This window comes from Cyprinodon tularosa, unplaced genomic scaffold, assembly GCF_016077235.1.
Source record: "Cyprinodon tularosa strain WSP-4 unplaced genomic scaffold, ASM1607723v1 ctg119, whole genome shotgun sequence".
NCBI classification, from domain to species: domain Eukaryota; kingdom Metazoa; phylum Chordata; class Actinopteri; order Cyprinodontiformes; family Cyprinodontidae; genus Cyprinodon; species Cyprinodon tularosa.
The window spans coordinates 289,593-307,500 of record NW_024037992.1 but is presented as its reverse complement, the minus strand read 5'-3'; the positions used below and the strand labels follow the sequence as shown (position 1 = coordinate 307,500).

Here is a 17,908-nt window from a genome sequence, read left to right as displayed (position 1 = left end):
CGTCATAAGAAAGGCAGAGTTGAACTGCTTGAGTTTTGATTGTCAGGCTGGCGGCTTTAGATTGGCAGGTGTGACTGAAATGTTTCATTCCTATTTAACCACTCTAACACATCTGGTGTGAAATATTCAGCTGCCAGAGGAGGTGACATGTTGTTTCATCTGAAATCTGCAGTCATTTCGCTCCTGTTTTGTCTCATTTCAGATTCTGGACGTGCGGAATGTCATGGTGGTGGTGTCTCGGTGGTACGGAGGCATTTTGTTGGGTCCCGACCGTTTCAAGCACATCAACAACTGTGCCAGAAGCGTCCTGATGGAGGAGGGATACGTCGGCGCCACGGTGAGACACTAAGGAGGCAGTTTCACTGTATTTTTAATGCTTGTTTTGTTTAAATACCCATCTTTTCAACTTTGTTTCATAAATTACAGTAGAACATGTTCATTTCTTTTCATATCGTCTATGAAAACAGAAAGTGTTGATTTTAAGCACTTTTTTCATTTATTTATTTATTTCAGTTATCATTCATAAATATATTAGTATTGTTAAGGGAAAAGTCCAGTCAGCCGGAATAATCAATGGATCATTATTTATACCTGAAACTAATACGTTTGCAGTGATTTCATTATTTTAGCGTTAATCAGTAAGAAAAAAAATAAAAGCAATATATTTTCATGGCGACCACATAGTCTGGGAGCGGCCATTTTTGCCCAAATATAGTAGCCCCTCCCTCCTGCCATCTTCCAGCAGTGACGTCACGGTGCGGTAAGCCTAGCGCCATTCTCCCCGCTTTACAAGCTAAATCAACCTGAGTGAAGTTGGCGTAGAAACGTTTGTTCTACGTTTGTGCAGCAAAAATTTTCGTTTGTGCTGCTTTGGATTTGAAGATTTGAAGAAAGTGGGGGGGGCTGGTTGACCTTTGATGACCTCTGGAAATATTTCTTTATATCTTTAAAATGATAGCGGCACAAACGAAAATTTTTGCTGCACAAACGTTTGACACCAATTTTGTCTAATTTAAAGAAGGTGGGGGGGCTAGTTGACCTTTTGACCTTTACATTTTCATTAATATCTTCAAAGCCAAAGCAGCACAAATGACAATTGTTGCTGCACAAACGTTTGACACTAATTTTGTCTGATTTGAAGGAGGTGGGGGGGCCAACTTCACTCAGGTGCAATGGGAACTACTAGACACATCTGCAATCAACAACAATTATTGAAGATTTCCAGAGGACTTCACCATTGAAATTCACCAGAGCTATAGTGAAACTGACAATGCCCACAGTGACCGTTCAGACAGATGATCACTGCTTTTTGCCCCGTTGGTCACGTAACTCCTCCTCCACCACATCGTTGTTATTAGTCGCCTCTGTGACAGCAAATCCCATAATGCTTTGCGAGGAGAGCTCTCTGCGCAAAGCATTCTGGGATATATCTGCCTTTCTTTTCTTCTCATCCACTTCGTAGACACTTTTTCCTCTTCTGACCATCGGCCATTTTCAATCAGTCAATGAGCTTCAATGACTGTCTGAAACCGGAGCTCACCACAGATATACGCCTGAAAGTGCGCAGAAAAAGCTAGCTAACGGGACGAGCACGTAGGACGGCCTTACGTAAACATATCACCGGAATGATTGACAGTTAGGAGGACCACTGATTTAGATGATCCACGAGGAAGTAAAAGCTCATCCTCTACATTTTAACTGACTAAATTAATTTGGTCCAACTGTCTTTTTACCTTTGAAAAATGTAGCATCCTGTGGAACCTGAATATTAGTGAGCATAAGAAGGGTGTTAGCATCGCTTTTTTTAAATGACATTTTATGTTGCAGCATTTTAGCTGGGAGTTGTATAAAGAAGTGGGAGATGTAGGAAGGATGTTTTTCTACCATCTTCCACAAACATCTGGTTGCCTAATTTATGTGGAGATCACAATTATATGCTGCAGGGGAAGACATTACTGGAATGTTATTTAGGTAAGGCACTGTATGTCTCCATGTTTCCTAGTGTAAACACAAGGAAACATATGCAATAGTCGCTGTGAGGGAGTATGAGATTGACCTTCTCTCAAAAGAGCACTCCAGGTTGGTTTGCAGTTAAACAAAAGCTGAATATGTGGAGAAAGAAAACACCTTATACGTATGGTCGGTGCTCTGGAGCTGCTTCGCTATTAAACATGTATGGAAAAATGGTTTGCATGGCAATAGGAAGTCTTAAAAATACAAAGACATTATAGATAAAAAAAATGCCAGAAAACTGAAAGAGGTTTCTTGTTTAATCTCTCACTGGAATAGTGGAAATGAAATATTGGCCGAATCACATAGAAATATTAAAATAAGCAAAGAACCAACCTTCTTCCATCGACAAATCAGTTCCCAGACCCCAATCCTGCTGAGAATCTGTGGGTTGAGCTGAAGAGAAGATAGGTAGAAAAATTAAAGCTTCCCATCAACATTTTATGATGATATTCCGCAACATTATTTAATTTATCATGACTGAACCAATATTTTCATATCCAATTCCATCCATCTTCTCCCACTTCATCCCTCCGGATCCTCGTGGGGCTGGTACCCATCTCCATCAGTCTATGGGCAAACAGGTCTCCTGTCCACCGCAGGGCAACAAAGAGACAAGATACCCTGCACACGCTCGCCTAAAAACGATTTAGCCGTTAATACGCTCTACGATACTTTCAATCGTTTCATGCAGCTACAACTCAAACGTACGATGAAACCTCAGGGTTTAAAAGTTCCCAGCTCACCATGTTTGTTCTCACACTGTGCGACTCGACGCTCTGATGCGATCTACCTGCTCAAACTCTACGTCTAAAAACCAGGTGGGACTCAGCTCCAAAGTGTTCAATTCTATTCAGTTTATTTCTATAGCTCCAATTCACATCATGTCATCTCAGGTCACTCTCCAGTTCACCAGATCATCCAGTCAGATTGATTCAAAGTTTTCTATCTAAGGAAAACCAGCTGATTGCATCGACTCATTGACTCTTCAGCAATCCCTCACACAAAGCATGCTTGTAGCGACAGTGGAGAGGAAAAACTCCCTTTTAACAGGAAGAAACCTCCAGCAGAACCAGGCTCAGTGTGAGCGGCCATCTGCTGAGGCCCACTGGGGTTCAAGGAGACAGAAGCAGACATAGAAAAAGAAGCATAGATACAAAAGGCAACTGTAAAAGTTAGCACACCCCCGCCATGCTTCTGTGTTTTCATCTGAGTGGAAGAAGAAGAATCCTTGTTTGCCCACTGAGTGATTTGCCCACGACCACCTTACGACGGCCGACTGAATTTCAAACATGATTCCTGATGGGAGGTGGCCGTTAGAGGCTGATCGCTCCTCGTTACCCCCTGTTCACTACACCACATGGAAAAATTCTTGCACGACTGGAGAATCAGCCCAAAAATGTCAAAACATCATACAGTTTATGCCGGGTTTAAAGAAGCCAATTAACAGTCATGTTTCTGGACTGTGGGAGGAAGCCGGAGTACCCAGAGAGAACCCACGCTGCACAAGGAGAACAAGCAGACTCCATGCAGAAACACCCCGGGCCGGGATTCAAACCCAGAACCTTCTTGCTGCAAGACAGCAGTTCTACAATGTGCAGCCATGTATTGAATGCTCACATGCAATAAAAAGATCTTTTTAAAGACTTTTTAATTTTTTTTGTATAAATTTAATGGTGGTGCCAGTTCATGCACCTTATTTTAAACAGTAAATGTTCAGATGCTGTGAAATTGCAGACATCGGATATCAGTGTTGGGTTCTGCCTTCTGCTCCATTTACACCCCAAATTGTTTCCATTTTAGCCTAAAGTTATAGGTCGTCGAGGCAAAGCTGCTGCTCTAAAACTTCCTTCCTAAAGAACCTTGTTAACTCATTTCACCAATCAGTGCTTAATTCCAGTCCCCCACCAAAAGCAGAGCTTAGTTCCCCGGGGACATCAAACCCCAGGACTCTGTGACAACCGATTCACGCTGGCTGGCTCTGCAGCAAAAACAGATTTCTATTAATTGTTCCCCCAAAATGAACCTCCTAATTGTAGTTGTCTCAGGCCATCAGAAGCCTGTCTGAAGCTTTTTAGCAGGTCAGAGGAACACTTCAATTATCCTCATGCATATCGTGATAAAAGACAGTTTCAGCCATTTAACAATGTCAGAGTTAATGAGGGCCCAATGAGAGGATGTTTTTAAAAAAATGTATGAGCCATGAGCATTGCAGAGCACAACCCGCGCTACAATAGATTAATAACGGTTCCAGCACTAATTACCACTATTATGTCTAACACCTTCCTTGTTTGCATAAGTAGATTTATTCTAATTTAGGTTTTTTAATCATAAATAATGGCTGAGGGACTGACTTATAATAAAAAAACATTGCAAATATATCTGTATATATATATATATATATATATATATATATATATATATATATATATATATATATATATATATATATATATTTAGTGTGTAGTAAATGCAAAAGTAAAAAACATACTTTCTAAAAATACCAAACAATTGTCATGACAAGGGGTGACTTTAGGTGTTTATCAGTTTTTCATAGAAAACTAATTCCCATTCACTTTTAATACCTTTCAACTTTATTCACATTTTGGAAAACTAAGCCGTGCAACACAGAGTAGTGCATGGCAATGATAGTTATTGTTTTTTCTTAAAGGTGCACAGCATACATTGTGACGCATAGATTATGATGCATAACGAGTTATTTCGAATGATTCCTCAGGCCAGAATTGAACGCATTGATCTATCAATGCTACCAGCGGGGCTCCCCTCGTCAAATGCCGACTATGTTAGTTAGTAGAAGTCGCAACGTCGTTGGTCAGGTCATGTGACCTGGAAGAACGTATGGCTTTACGGCCGCAGGCGCTCATATCGTCATGGAGCTAAGGCTTTAGCTCTAGTAGTTTCCCGCCTGCTCGACTGCTGGTCATGGCTGGGGAAGGAAAAAGATTCAGAGGAGGCTAGAAAGGGACAACGTGGAAGGGATCGTTCACGAGGAAAAACAAGCCGGTCATGGATAGGAGTTTATTTGTTGCCGCAGGCTGAAAGAAGTAAAATCAATTTTCTTTTCTCAGCTTTTTTCTTAGACTGTTAGGTTAACATTTTGCTCCTAGTATTCAGTCATATTTCTGTTGTTATTTTCGATGTTTAGTAGAAGGAAAGAGCAGATAAAGCCAGCAGGCTGCAAACAAGAGCTAACAGAGACCAGTGGAGCCTCCAGAAATGTTTCAGGGGGGGGGCAGATGGGGCCAGTAATAAACTTGGGGGGGCCACTGAAACTAAACGCCATCATTTCTACCTGAGTGAAGTTGGCCCCCCCACCTTCTTTAAATCAGACAAAATCTGTGTCAAACGTTTGTGCAGCAAAAATTTCCGTTTGTGCCGCTATCGTTTTAAAGATATAAAGAAATATTTCTAGAGGTCATCGAAAGGTCAACCAGCCCCCCCCCACCTTCTTCAAATCAGACGAAATGGGTGTCAATTAACTCAGCTGCGTTTGTGCAGCAGAAGTTTTCGTTTTGTGCAGCTTTGGCTTTGAAGATATTAATGAAAATGTAAAGGTCAAAAGGTCAACCAGCCCCCCCACCTTCTTTAAATTAGACAAATTTGGTGTCAAACGTTTGTGCAGCAAAAATTTCCGTTTGTGCCGCTATCATTTTTTTACAGTTTAAAATTGTATAATCAAAGGTTAGCAACTTTATAATAATTTATATGAAATTCAGAGTTTCAGAATGACCAAATGTTCACTGACCTTTGATGGCTTCCACAAACAATTATTAATATCATTAAAATGATGGCAGTTGAAAAATTTATATATTTTAAAATATGCATTTTTAATTTTTTTTGATATTTATTTTAAATATTTTATATTTAAAAATAATTCTAAAATTTTATATTTTTGTATGGCAATTTTCTTTTGTGCTGCTATCATTTCAATGATATTAATAATATTTTGTAGAGGTCATCAAAGGTCAGTTAACAGCTGTTTTTGCTGCACAAACGGAGCTGAGTTAATTGACACCTATTTCGTCTGATTTGAAGAAGGTGGGGGGGCTGGTTGACCTTTGATGACCTCTAGAAACATCTCTTTATATCTTTAGCGGCACAAATGAAAATTTTTGCTGCACAAACGTTTGACACTAATTTTGTCTGATTTGAAGAAGGTGGGGGGGAAACTTCATTCAGGTATCATTTCTGGCTTTGAATCTAATTTTGTGTTAAACCTGCCTAGAGACTCAGATGTCGGTTTATTGTGGGATTTTTAATGTTACGTTGCTGGCTGTGAATAATTGGATGAAACCGACCCCCACCCCCCCATGCAACAGTGATGTGGTGCCTGTGGCCACTAGGGGCGCTACACATGAAAGTCACAAGTCTAGCACCCCCAGTGGCCAAAAGTGACACAGTTTGTCTTTAGATAAGCAGTACTTTAGTAATCATTGGCTTTTGTGCATGAGCCCTTTTTTGTTTGTTTTTTTTTTACTAACTTTTCTACTAACTTTTTTACCAACCTAACTAATCTTAATTGGGTGGAATTCATGACCCGTACTCGACTTCGAGCCCCAATGATCAGTTTGCTCTGAAGTCCAGACTCTAGGTCTGTTTGCCCTCCCATTAAAGAAAATGATAAATTCACACTAGTAATTCAAAAGCACAAAACTGAAAAAGTAGTAAAAAATAGATATTTACTAAATTCTAATTTTGTAAAATCATATATCCATTTTTAAGTTTTTGATAATAATAATTCTAAAAAACCCCAAATCAGAGCCAAATGAAAGCACCTTGCTCAGGAACCAAACATACCTGTGAACAGGTGAAGAAGTCTGACTGAACATTTCCTGAACGTTACAGAAAACACCTGATTTCACTCCAATGTCAGGATGTTTTTTGTTGTTGTTGTTGTTTTAGACTTAGACAACTTTATGGTCACAGCGTGCGAGACGAAACTTTGATGCATGCAGCTTTTCAAAAGTGAACGAGCAGCTTGCAACAGGGAAATGAACTTTACCAGTTATAAAGTGCAGCAGTGATCAGAAGCATATGGTGCAAAATGCAGCAGAAACTTTGAATTGGGATGAATTTGAAAATCCGCCATGTAGTGCAAATATGATGTCAGTGTGATGCAGAGTCTTGGTTTGTGTCTTGATTAAGCCGGGCATACGCTGCCTTGGAAATTCATACAGTTTAGTGCTGAAAGCCCTAAAAAGAAAAGGAGGCGACGCATTTGGACAAAGACATGGCTGAGCTAACGTGGCTACTACGGTCTGACAGTTTGACAGAAAGAACTCCATTTCCCTCATTGCCCCCCCGCCATGCTGCTGGGTTTACCTCTGAGAGGAAGAAGAAGAAGAGTCCTTGTTTGCCCACTGAGCGATTTACCCACGACCACCTTAAGACGGCCGACTGAATTTCAAACATGTTTGATTTTCTCCCGACCTTACCATTCCTGTAACCTGACTCCGCCAGATGGATTTGCTCCGCATATCCATCTGGAAACCTTCTGTTGAAGTAATTTTGGGAAGGGGCGAAAATACTGGTTAGCTGATTGGCCTATGCTGGTGATAGACGGGCCAAATAAACCAATCAGATCAACGAAGCATATGACGTACTAACAGAGCGACGACGAAGAGGAGCCAATTGATAGATCAAACTCTTGCCGAAACCAGTCGGGAGAAGAGCAAAAACATATTTTCCTCTGAGAAAAGCCTCCAGAGCAGTGTTTTGCTCTTCTTTCAGTGAAGAAATACTCTGTAATTCCGATTAAACTTGCTCGATAGCCACGCTAACGCTAGTTTCATCGGCTGAAGCCGCCATGTTCTTTAGACTGAACTGTCGTGCTTCTCGTTGCGTCACACCTCAACCCGCCTCAAAGCCAACGCTGATTGGACGTTCGTTTGGTGAACGGCTCCAAATTTTCTTTAACGGAGAGTCTCCAGACTGATAAGCGAGTGAAACCTTGAAAGCTCGCGAGATCAGGATGGTCTCACGACGATTCCGGAAGGGGAGGTGGTCGTTAGAGGCTGATCTCCCCTCGTTACCCCCTGTACGCTACACCACGCACCATCAGGCTGAAAGTCGGCCCCATCGAAAAATCGCACAACTGGAAAGTCATCCTGAAAAGTGCAAAATAATTGCAGAGTGTACGCCCGGGCGTTAGAGAACCTGCTGGTCCTGCAATGAATGCTGTGAAGCCTCTTCCCAGAGGGCAGCAGGGAGAGCAGTCCATGGTGAGGGGTCATTGATGATGTCACGGGCTCGGGACACGCAGCGCTGGGATGAAATGTCTTTAATGGAGGGAAGAGGAGCCCCCATGATCCTCTCTGCTGTTCTCACCTTCTTCCAGTCTGAGGCGCTGCAGCCTCCACACCACACAGTGAGACAGCTGCTCAGAACGCTCTCTATGGTGCTTCTGGGGGGAGGATGGGGGGGGGGCTCTCCTCATCCTTCGCAGGAAGTCCAAGCGCTTCTTTACTTGTACTTGTTGATGTAAACACACAGCCGCCCTCCTCGTGTCCTAACGCTTCGTATTGGCGTGGATTAACGTGAGCCCCTCCAGGCTAACGCCATTGTCCGGTATGGAGTTAAGCCGTGACTCGGTCAGGATGATAGCGCAGTGCAGTGTTAGCTTTCTGTTTTGCATGGAGGACAAAGGATCTATTTTTATATTCTCATTTGATCGGATCATTCCTCCCCTCATGTGTCTCATGGCTTTTGACGAACTATCCTGAGGTTACTTCTGCTTCACGTTTTCACCTTTAGGAGTGCAGATTGTTTTCTTCCTGCGGATCTATGCAGCTCCTCCAATGAGCCTCTTGGCCTCTGATAAATGTTCTCCATTCTCACTGTAGGTTATGGCCCAGCCTTTTTTAAATGATGGATTAAGCACAGGTATATTTAAAGGGAACTGTTTAATAACTTAATCATGTCTTAAACGTTTAAATAATGAACCCTGATCTGGCAGCTGTGTTGCTTGATTTTCAAGAGATGTTTGTTCCTCCTGTTCTTTAACAAATCTCTGAGGTCTTTATAAAATAGCTGATTTATAGTGCTCTTAAATTACACACAGTTGGAGGCTAATAACTAATTATGTACCTTCTGACAGCAATTTCTAGCTTTGGACTCTGGTTAGGTGTTTAACATTGAAGTCGGCTGATTAGCAAAACAAAACCCCCGCTTTCCAAAAAATAATTAAAGAAATAGAAAAAAGAATGAAACAAATAGAAAGATAGTGCATATGTTTTTATCTTCATCATTAGCAGATTTGAAATGCATTAAAATGTGTGTTTATAACATGAAAAATTAAGAAACAAAATACATTTTTTCTTGATGTGGTGACGAATCTCTGCCTGTATAATTAAATTCTGAAGACTGCGACTTTGATGGACTGGGTCATTCCATGGAAAGTGTAAAGATTGGACCTCTGAATTTAGAGGTTTTTGATCATAACCTTTTTTTTCTTTTTTTTTTAGTTTCATAGCCTGTAGAAAATGTAACATATTTTTCAAGCTCAGACACCATTTTCTGCGAATATTTTAGCACATTATGGCTCTGTTTCGAAATCCTGGGCTGCATCCTCCAAGGACGCGGTCTACCTAGACTGGATCCTTCCAAGTCCGTGAAAATAAGGAGACCGGAAGAGTTATGGCTGTGAATTCGAACAGGTCTACCCTTCGGCGGGTTTTACCGCCTTTGCTTAGCAACCGTGAACGTTGACACACAAAGCAGGAAAAGAATGAATATACAAGTTTTCAAAACTGTTTATTTTTATTTTTTTTTATTGTAACGTGAACAAAGACTACACTCACAAGAATCCAGAGTGAAATAAAGGTTCCAACCAGCGGGAGCAGGAACAAATCAAATCAAATGTAATGATAGAAACCTTAGTCAGTTAAATAACCTGCTGCTGTCATTCTGCACATCTCTGATGTTGCTGCTATTTTCAAATATCCATTACTGTAAAAATGTCCATAGCTGCATATTGGTTATTTATCCTCCAGTTTGATATTGTTAAAACACTTTACAGAATTTTATTGTTTATATTTTAACTCTTCCCTATTATGTTATTCTTATACATTTTCCCACAAGGTCCACTTATGTGTGACCATTTTCAATAATCTTTCTGCTGCTGTAAATTTGCCCATTGTGGGACAATAAAGGGATTTTCTATTCTATTCTATAAAAGGGGTAGAAAGATATAAGTAAATCTAAACAATGTATGTATAAAAATATATCTGCAAAATCTCTAATATTTAACAACAAAAAATACTTAGTTAAGCATATTGTGCAAAAAAGCAATAAAAAATTTAAATCCTATCAGATTTATAGTCCCCACCCTGCAGATATATTAGAATCTGTCCTTTAATTCCAGCCAAACCCATTTACACAGTAACAGATAAAAACCTTTAGATAAACCAAACATTACCGCCACATATCTGACTCAATAACCATTAAAACAATCATTAATCTCAGACGGAACTATTCACCACTATTCAGCGCCAAGTAACCTTTCCTCTGATCACAGAGCAAACCCCGGCTTGCTTGGTCTCGCAATGAATCCTGGGTAAACCAAGGATAGCGAGGATACATCGGACCCGTCCTGCAAATCGGGCAAAAAGAAGGAAGCATTTTAAGGCCGCATAACGAGGACTCTTGGAATCCCACCAGACCTCGGCGCGGCGCTATGACGTAATCGGCCTTCAAATCTGGTCTTCTAAGGACGTGTCCCAGGATTTCGAACAGAGCATATATCCAGGGAACAGAGTTTCCTTTTCCACCCCGTCACAGGACAAAGGTTGACAAATTAAAGGGTAATTTTAGATAAAAGTAAGACAAACTAAATTTTATTCACTTCAAAAAGTGTCTTTAAAAAAAAAAAAAAAACAATAGTATGTTCAAAGTGTTTTTTTTTATGTTTTTATGTGATGTACAGCATTAATTTAATATAAAGAACGTTGCCACCATCACAATGATTCTAGGCTTCAGTGACGGGGTGGAAAATCAATATGGCTCAATTTCTGGATATGTTAAAACCTGATGGTGCCGTTAGCATTGAAGTACAATGAAAAATGAATGATTAATACAAATATAATTTCAAAATTTTATTAACAAATTGTTTTCCCCACTTTTTGTGTGTGACGGGGTGGAGATGCTACGGTTAACAGAAAGGATATGGAAGGAAAAATGTACCAAAGATTTTCTTAAAGAAAAAACAGAACTCACCATTGTTTGGATTTCTCTTCTTCAAACTGTTGAATGATGTCACTTCCTGTTAGTGATGTCACTTCCTGTTAGTGATGTCACTTCTAGGAAGTGTATTGCATTTTGCCGCAAAATAACATTGGTGTGACGGGGTGGAAATTGAAGGACATAGAAAAATCCTGCTATTTCAATAAAAAACTATGACATTTTAATATAATTAAAACATTTCCTATTAAGAGGAAAGTATTTCTAACCATAACAACAAAAAAATATTAAGATTTATTTCATATTTCTTAAGTTTTACATTACGCGAATGAGAAAAATGGTCAGAGCGGACATGAGAAAATTATTGCAGTTTAACATAAAAAGTTATAAATGTGCAAAAATATATATTTATTATTCAGTTTTATTTGACCTCATGCTACCAACTAAACTTAAATCAATGGCTTTAGACACTTAAAGTATTACTGACAGTTTTATTATGCTTCCTATTCCTCTTTGAATGTTATGGACCCAATCTTAACAGTTTTCATGGAATGACCCAACTATAATAAAGATGATGATACAAATATAGTCACATTCAACATGATTTGTATTTATTTGCTTTTATACCTCTATTACACTTTAGTGGTGGCAAAAGGGAATATTTAGCCTTGATATTTTTTAAGTGGTTGCAAATGATCATGTGGAAAAGATCTGATTGTCTTTGGAATATTTAATTCCAAATGTATTATTTTTGTGGGATATTTTGAAGCCCTTGGTCATCCTGGTATCCCCAGAGTTACTGGTTTTCCATCACGATCTTATGTCATTTCAGAGACTCTATTATGAAGGTCAAGACTGATAAAATACAGCATGAAAAGAATTATAGCGATGAGTTTATGAAAAAACAAAACAGAAAACATAATTAACCCCAAAGCTGAATCAATGTAATCTTTTTAACGATTGAAACCTTATTAACATAATCTTTCCACTCCTCCGCTCAGCCAAGACGTTTGGAAAAGTTGGATTTTAAATTAAATGACACCTTTAACCTCTGAACATCCACCCAGTTTGAAACAATCCTCGACTGTTTAGCATACACAAATGGAAAAGCAAATAACTGAGTAACTGTAGGTCCACATTAGATGTTTGATGCATCATTTGAAAGCTAACACCTTCTAGTTTCTTAAAATATAAATAGTGTGAGTAGAACACAGACCAAGCTGCATCAGTTCAAACATTAATCAAAGTGTTTTTTTTTATTCTAAAAAATAATAGGTATTTTTTAAACATCAGTAATAAAGACATGCTTGAGAAAAGGCAGGTCTCATTGTATTAAATTTGTTCTACATCATGTCGGCCACAAATGCAGAAAAGTTCAGGCCTCTGGCTGCAGCAGTTCCAGAGCTGCGGGGCTTTGATCTTTGCTTTACTATTTGACCCATAGAATAACACTGAAGCATTTTGATGACAGCAAAACATTCATGACGCAAATATTTTCCCACTTTTTTCAGTGTATATAACTAAATGTTACATTTATAAACCTAAAATAACATAAAAGTCAATAAAAATAGTGAAATCTCTGCTTTTCAAGCTAAAATAAGCCCACTGGAAAAAATAAAAATCTAGAGCGGCCATTCTTTTCCTAAAATAAGTGCATTTGTTCTTGAATTGAAGAGTTAAAAGAGACATTTTGCCAATGGAACAAGAGAATTTACACTTAAAATAAGAAAACACTATTACATTGTCTTATTTTGAGTGGATTTTATCGAATTATCTTATTTTAAGAGTAAAAATACTCATTCCATTGGCAAACTACCTCATTTACCTGCTCAAATTAATGGCAAATACACTCAAATTAAAAAATGTTTACTTATTTCTAGTATTTAGTCTTTTTTTGGGGGGGTCTAAGGCTTTGTAATGAAACAAAATCAGCGTCCAAACTTCAAAAATATTAGAGCGTTATTAGCAGAGATGGCAAAAGTACTCACTTTCCGTACTTGAGTGAAAGTACAGATACTTGTGTTAGAAAATACTCTGGTAAAAGTGGAAGTACTGATTAAACTTCTTTACTCAAGTAAAAGTAACAAAGTACAGGCTTGTAAATTTACTTAAAGTATAAAAGTAAAAGTAGAAACCACTTTTTTCATGCCGTTGCCTACATTTTAAATGGATGTCTGCCAATAGGACTAGATCTCCGTTGTGTTCATTTTCAATCATCTCGTCGTCCATGCTACTATGCTAACGCCACCGCCACCAAGCTGCAATGATTTGCCGCCAATGAATACCGCCGAATCTGTCGATTCATCTTGTAGTGGTGCGTCAAATGCAACGTAGATTCCCATCCAATTACCGTATTTTCACGACCATAAGGCGCACCGTACTAAAAGGCGCAGTCTCAGTTATGTGTCCCATTTCTGTATTTAACACACACATAAGGCGCACCGGACTATAGGGCGCGTTTTTTATATACAGGTACATGTCCTCTACTACCTTTAAATACCTCTACTGCGTATTTAAAAATACAGCGGGGGCAAAACTGAGTATGACTGTGCTTTATTCATGTATTTATTAAAAAGTATTAATCAAACCTGGCAGCTGGCCGTGAGACAGACACATGGCAGATGACACAGCGCTGTGATGACTCCTAAATTAACTTAAAATCCTGAAACCTGCCAACGGAATATGTTCGCTTTTATTACCGGTATCCTGGTGCCTGCAGCTAAAATTATTTAGATGAAAAACACCTGCCAGCAGCAGCGGTGAACCCGGAGGCTGCCCAGCCTAGAGGCTGCTGATGAAAGGATTTCTACTGTCGGCGCACTGCTGGTATGTGGGGGTCTGAGCGCCTTCTCACTTAAAAACATATTAAAACTACTTTATTCCCACTGATCACAGCAAATATAGCTGCAAGATTTAGATTATTTAGATGAAAAAACACCTGCCAGCCGCCGCGGTGAAGAGGAGGAGACCCGCCCAGAGGCTGCTGTTGAATTAAGTTTTCAGGTAGAAAAATAGAGCGGGAGCAAAACTGAGTATGATTGTGCTTTATTCATGTATTTATTACAAAGTATTAATCAAACCCATCAAAGTCATCATCCTCTGTTTCTGAATTAAACAGCTGCGCTAAATCAGACATGCCAGTTTCCCCTTCTTCGCTGTCAGAGTCACTTTCCGTGCCGTGCGTCTCCTCGGAAATAATGCCGGCTTTTGCGAAAGCTGGAACAACAGTCCCAGCAGACACTTTAGTCCAAGCATCTACAATCCATCCGCTAACGGTGGCGTAACTTGCCCGGCGCTCCCTTCCACTTATCCTGAAACTGTGGTCTCAGTCTGTCATCCATCGCTCCCACGCCGCTCGCAGCCTTACTTTGAACGGCCGCTTCACACCGATGTCGAGCGGTTGAAGTTCCTTTGTCAGACCCCCGAGATAACGGCGAGCACAGCGTTCATTTGATTCACCTTTTTTTTTCACATCAGCTGTGAGATGGGCACGCATGGAGTTACATATTAACAGCGATGGTGATGAGTGGAAAAAAACACCTGGTCTCCTTACATTCAGCCACTCTTTCATCATCTCCTCAATGAGGTGGTCTCAAAAGTCGCAGTTACAACACACATAGGGCGCACCGCACATTTTGAGGAAAAAAAAAAGACGTTTAAGTGCGCCTTATAGTCGTGAAAATACGGTAGATTGAATTTGGTATTGATGACGTGAAAAATAATAACGGTAACTCCATTGAAATGATTCAAAACTAAAGTAACGAGCCAATTTTTAAAAATGTAAGGAGTAGAAAGTACAGATATTTGTGTAAAAATGTAAGGAGTAGAAGTAAAAAGTCACCATAAAAATAAGTAGTAAAATAAAGAAAAAATATCAGAAAAATCTACTTGAGTACAGTAACGAAGTATTTGTACTTTGTTACTTCCCATCTCTGTATTTTGAACAGCAGTAATAGAGAACATGCTTGAAAAAAAGGCAGGTCTCATTGTATTAAATTTGTTCTACATCATGTCAGCCACAAATGCAAAAAAGTTCAGGCCTCTGGCTGCAGCAGTTCCAGAGCTGCGGGGCTTTGATCTTTGCTTTACTATTTGACCCATAGAATAACACTGAAGCAATTATGCAATTATGAAGCAAATATTTTCCCACTTTTTTCAGTGTACATAACTAAATGTTACATTTATGAACCTAAAATAACATAAAAGTCTATAAAAATAGTGAAATCTCTGCTTTTCAAGCTAAAATAAGCCCACTGGAAAAAATAAAAATCTAGAGCGGTCATTTTTTTCCTAAAATAAATACATTTGTTCTTGAATTGAGGAGTTAAAAGATACATTTTGCCATTGGAACAAGACAATTTACACTTAAAATAAGAAAACACAATTGAATTGTCTTATTTCGAGTGGATTTTATCGAATTATCTTATTTTAAGAGTAAAAATACTCATTCCATTGGCAAACTACCTCATTTACCTGCTCAAACTAATGGCAAATACACTCAAATTAAAAAATGTTTACTTATTTCTAGATCGTTTTTCCAGTGCCCCAGTGTTTTGGGGGTCTTAGACTTTGTAATGAAACAAAATCACCGTCCAAACTTCATAAATATTGGAGCGTTATCAGTAATCTGCTTCGGTCTGTGCGCACTGATCCAGTCTCAGCATTGTTGTTGGTAAGACAAAAAAAACCTTAGAGAAAACAAAGTGTGCCGCCATTTTAAAACCTGTAGAACAAAAGATGGCTGCCAGATATTTAGTGGCGCATGACTCACTTAGAAAGTTAAAGGAAAACCTGCATTAAATGAGTCCAGGGATGTAAGAACATGTGTTTGAACCTGCTGAAAATGAGCTGTGAAAGAATAAAACATCCTCACCTTGTCATGTAGAAGCCTTTCAAAAGGCCTACAGCCCAGGAAGCTGGTTTGACGGCGCCGTAGCGAGGCGGGGGATGTTTGATAAGAGTGCTTAAGAATGCAATGTTTAGTTTGATGCAATTATTGGGATACATTAGAACAGTATGGTGCATGTCAATCACCACATTGTAATTTGCACATTTGCACACGCAGCGGGGGTTTAGGCTAGAGAGTCTATCACCAGCTACAAAGCAGCACTCAAATATTTAGCAAGAGAAAAGCTTTGGCACAGTTCAATGGAGCACCAAGGCAAAAATAATCATTAGTCTCATTCTCTAATTCTGTGCTCTTGTTTCACAGGATGAGGCCGTCAAGGCGGGGGCAAAGACCAAAAGACCAAAAAGCAAGAAGACAAAGTGAAGTTCAGAAGAAAAAAAGCATTTTGTTTGTTTCTAAAATGACTCAAAAGCCTTAATTATTATTATTTTTTCAGATTTTAGCCAGAAATTGAATTGATTTGATTGGAGATACTTATTTTAGATCAGCTAAAAGCAAAAAAATCCAACCATATAACAGGGTTTCATGCTGGGGATGTTGTGCAGTTTTACAAAATCCAGATTTTTTTTTACTTTGGAAAAAGTCAAGTGCAGAACTATTTGGAAGTGTGATGTTCTCTCCTACTTTAGTGTCTGTTCTTGATGTTTTTGGGGGAAAAAAGGAAAAAGTCCTGCCTAGATGATGAGTAAAAAGATGGAAGAGCTCTCAAATAAATCCATTGCATGTCCGTTAGATGAGGATCTTATTAAAGAATGATTATAATTTTTTCACAGAGAATTAAATATTTATAGGGAGAGGATTTTACAAAATAGTTGACAGGATATGAGTTTGATTTGTTTTTAGGTTGTTTAATATGAGCGACATGCGGATCATTTAATTTATTTTATTTTTTACAGCACATGAAGAACTACTGAAATTATTTTCAGATTACACATTAATAGATTTATTAATTCCACAGGGAGAAATGAATGACTTTAGGATTAGGATTCACTCCATGATGATAACCTACTGGCTCAATCTGGAACCATTGTATGTCGATCCTCACTGGGACTTGATCAACAGCAGATACCGCACCATGACGTCACTAACCAGTAGGTGGCAGTAGTGTTCTTTGACAAACATGGATGCCTCCAGTAAAGCTCATTCACATGAAAATTACTCTGAATTAAAAACACTGATCATTTATTGAACAGGATGGAATCATTTCAGATTTAAAGAACTTTCAGAAGTTTGGATTCTGAATATGAGCGACTTTTCCTTTAAGACAGACTGTTCACCAAGTATGTGGCTATCTGAGAGGAATTGATTGTGAAACATCATATTTAAAGGAATAGTCCACCCAAAACATGATTAGCCTTCATTTTCTACTCACCCCCATGCTGAGCAACACTCTGGAGTACTTTTTTGATATCTCAAATGCATCTGGAGATCTGGGAGGCTTCTTGCTGTCTGCTGACATTCAAATAATGGAGGTCTATGGCGCCCGAGGCAGAAAGGTCCATAAAAGTCCACAAAAAACGTGTCAATATTCCTCCATACTGCTCGTCCAATGTATTCCAAGTGTCCTGAGTGGGTAGCGTCCAGAATTTACTCGAAACGAAGTCATTTAGAATTTTTTTAGAGCATAAACAGTAGTGTAAAGGATTTCCTAAAAGCGCGTTCACGAGTCTACGGAAACCGCGGCAGACCAAACCAGATGAAAGTGCGCATTCAGCTCGGCAAAGAACTCATGCTCTTCCTCAACACTGAAGTCCTCAGACATTTTTCTTTCGTTGTTTCTTTCTTTGCACA

The 17,908-nt window shown here is 39.1% G+C and overlaps 1 protein-coding gene across 3 annotated transcripts in view; it reads left to right on the top strand.

The window, feature by feature from the left end:
* The window catches only part of impact (impact RWD domain protein), a 50,117-nt gene extending 33,286 nt beyond the window's left edge, over positions 1–16,831 (top strand). For all 3 annotated transcript variants that reach the window (XM_038268440.1, XM_038268448.1, XM_038268432.1), the window contains 2 exons: positions 203–337; positions 16,421–16,831. In XM_038268440.1, the coding sequence (XP_038124368.1) occupies positions 203–337; positions 16,421–16,480 (195 nt within the window). In that variant the 3' untranslated portion in view covers positions 16,481–16,831. The remainder of the gene's footprint in view (positions 1–202; positions 338–16,420) is intronic.
* The last annotated feature ends 1,077 nt before the right edge of the window (positions 16,832–17,908 follow it).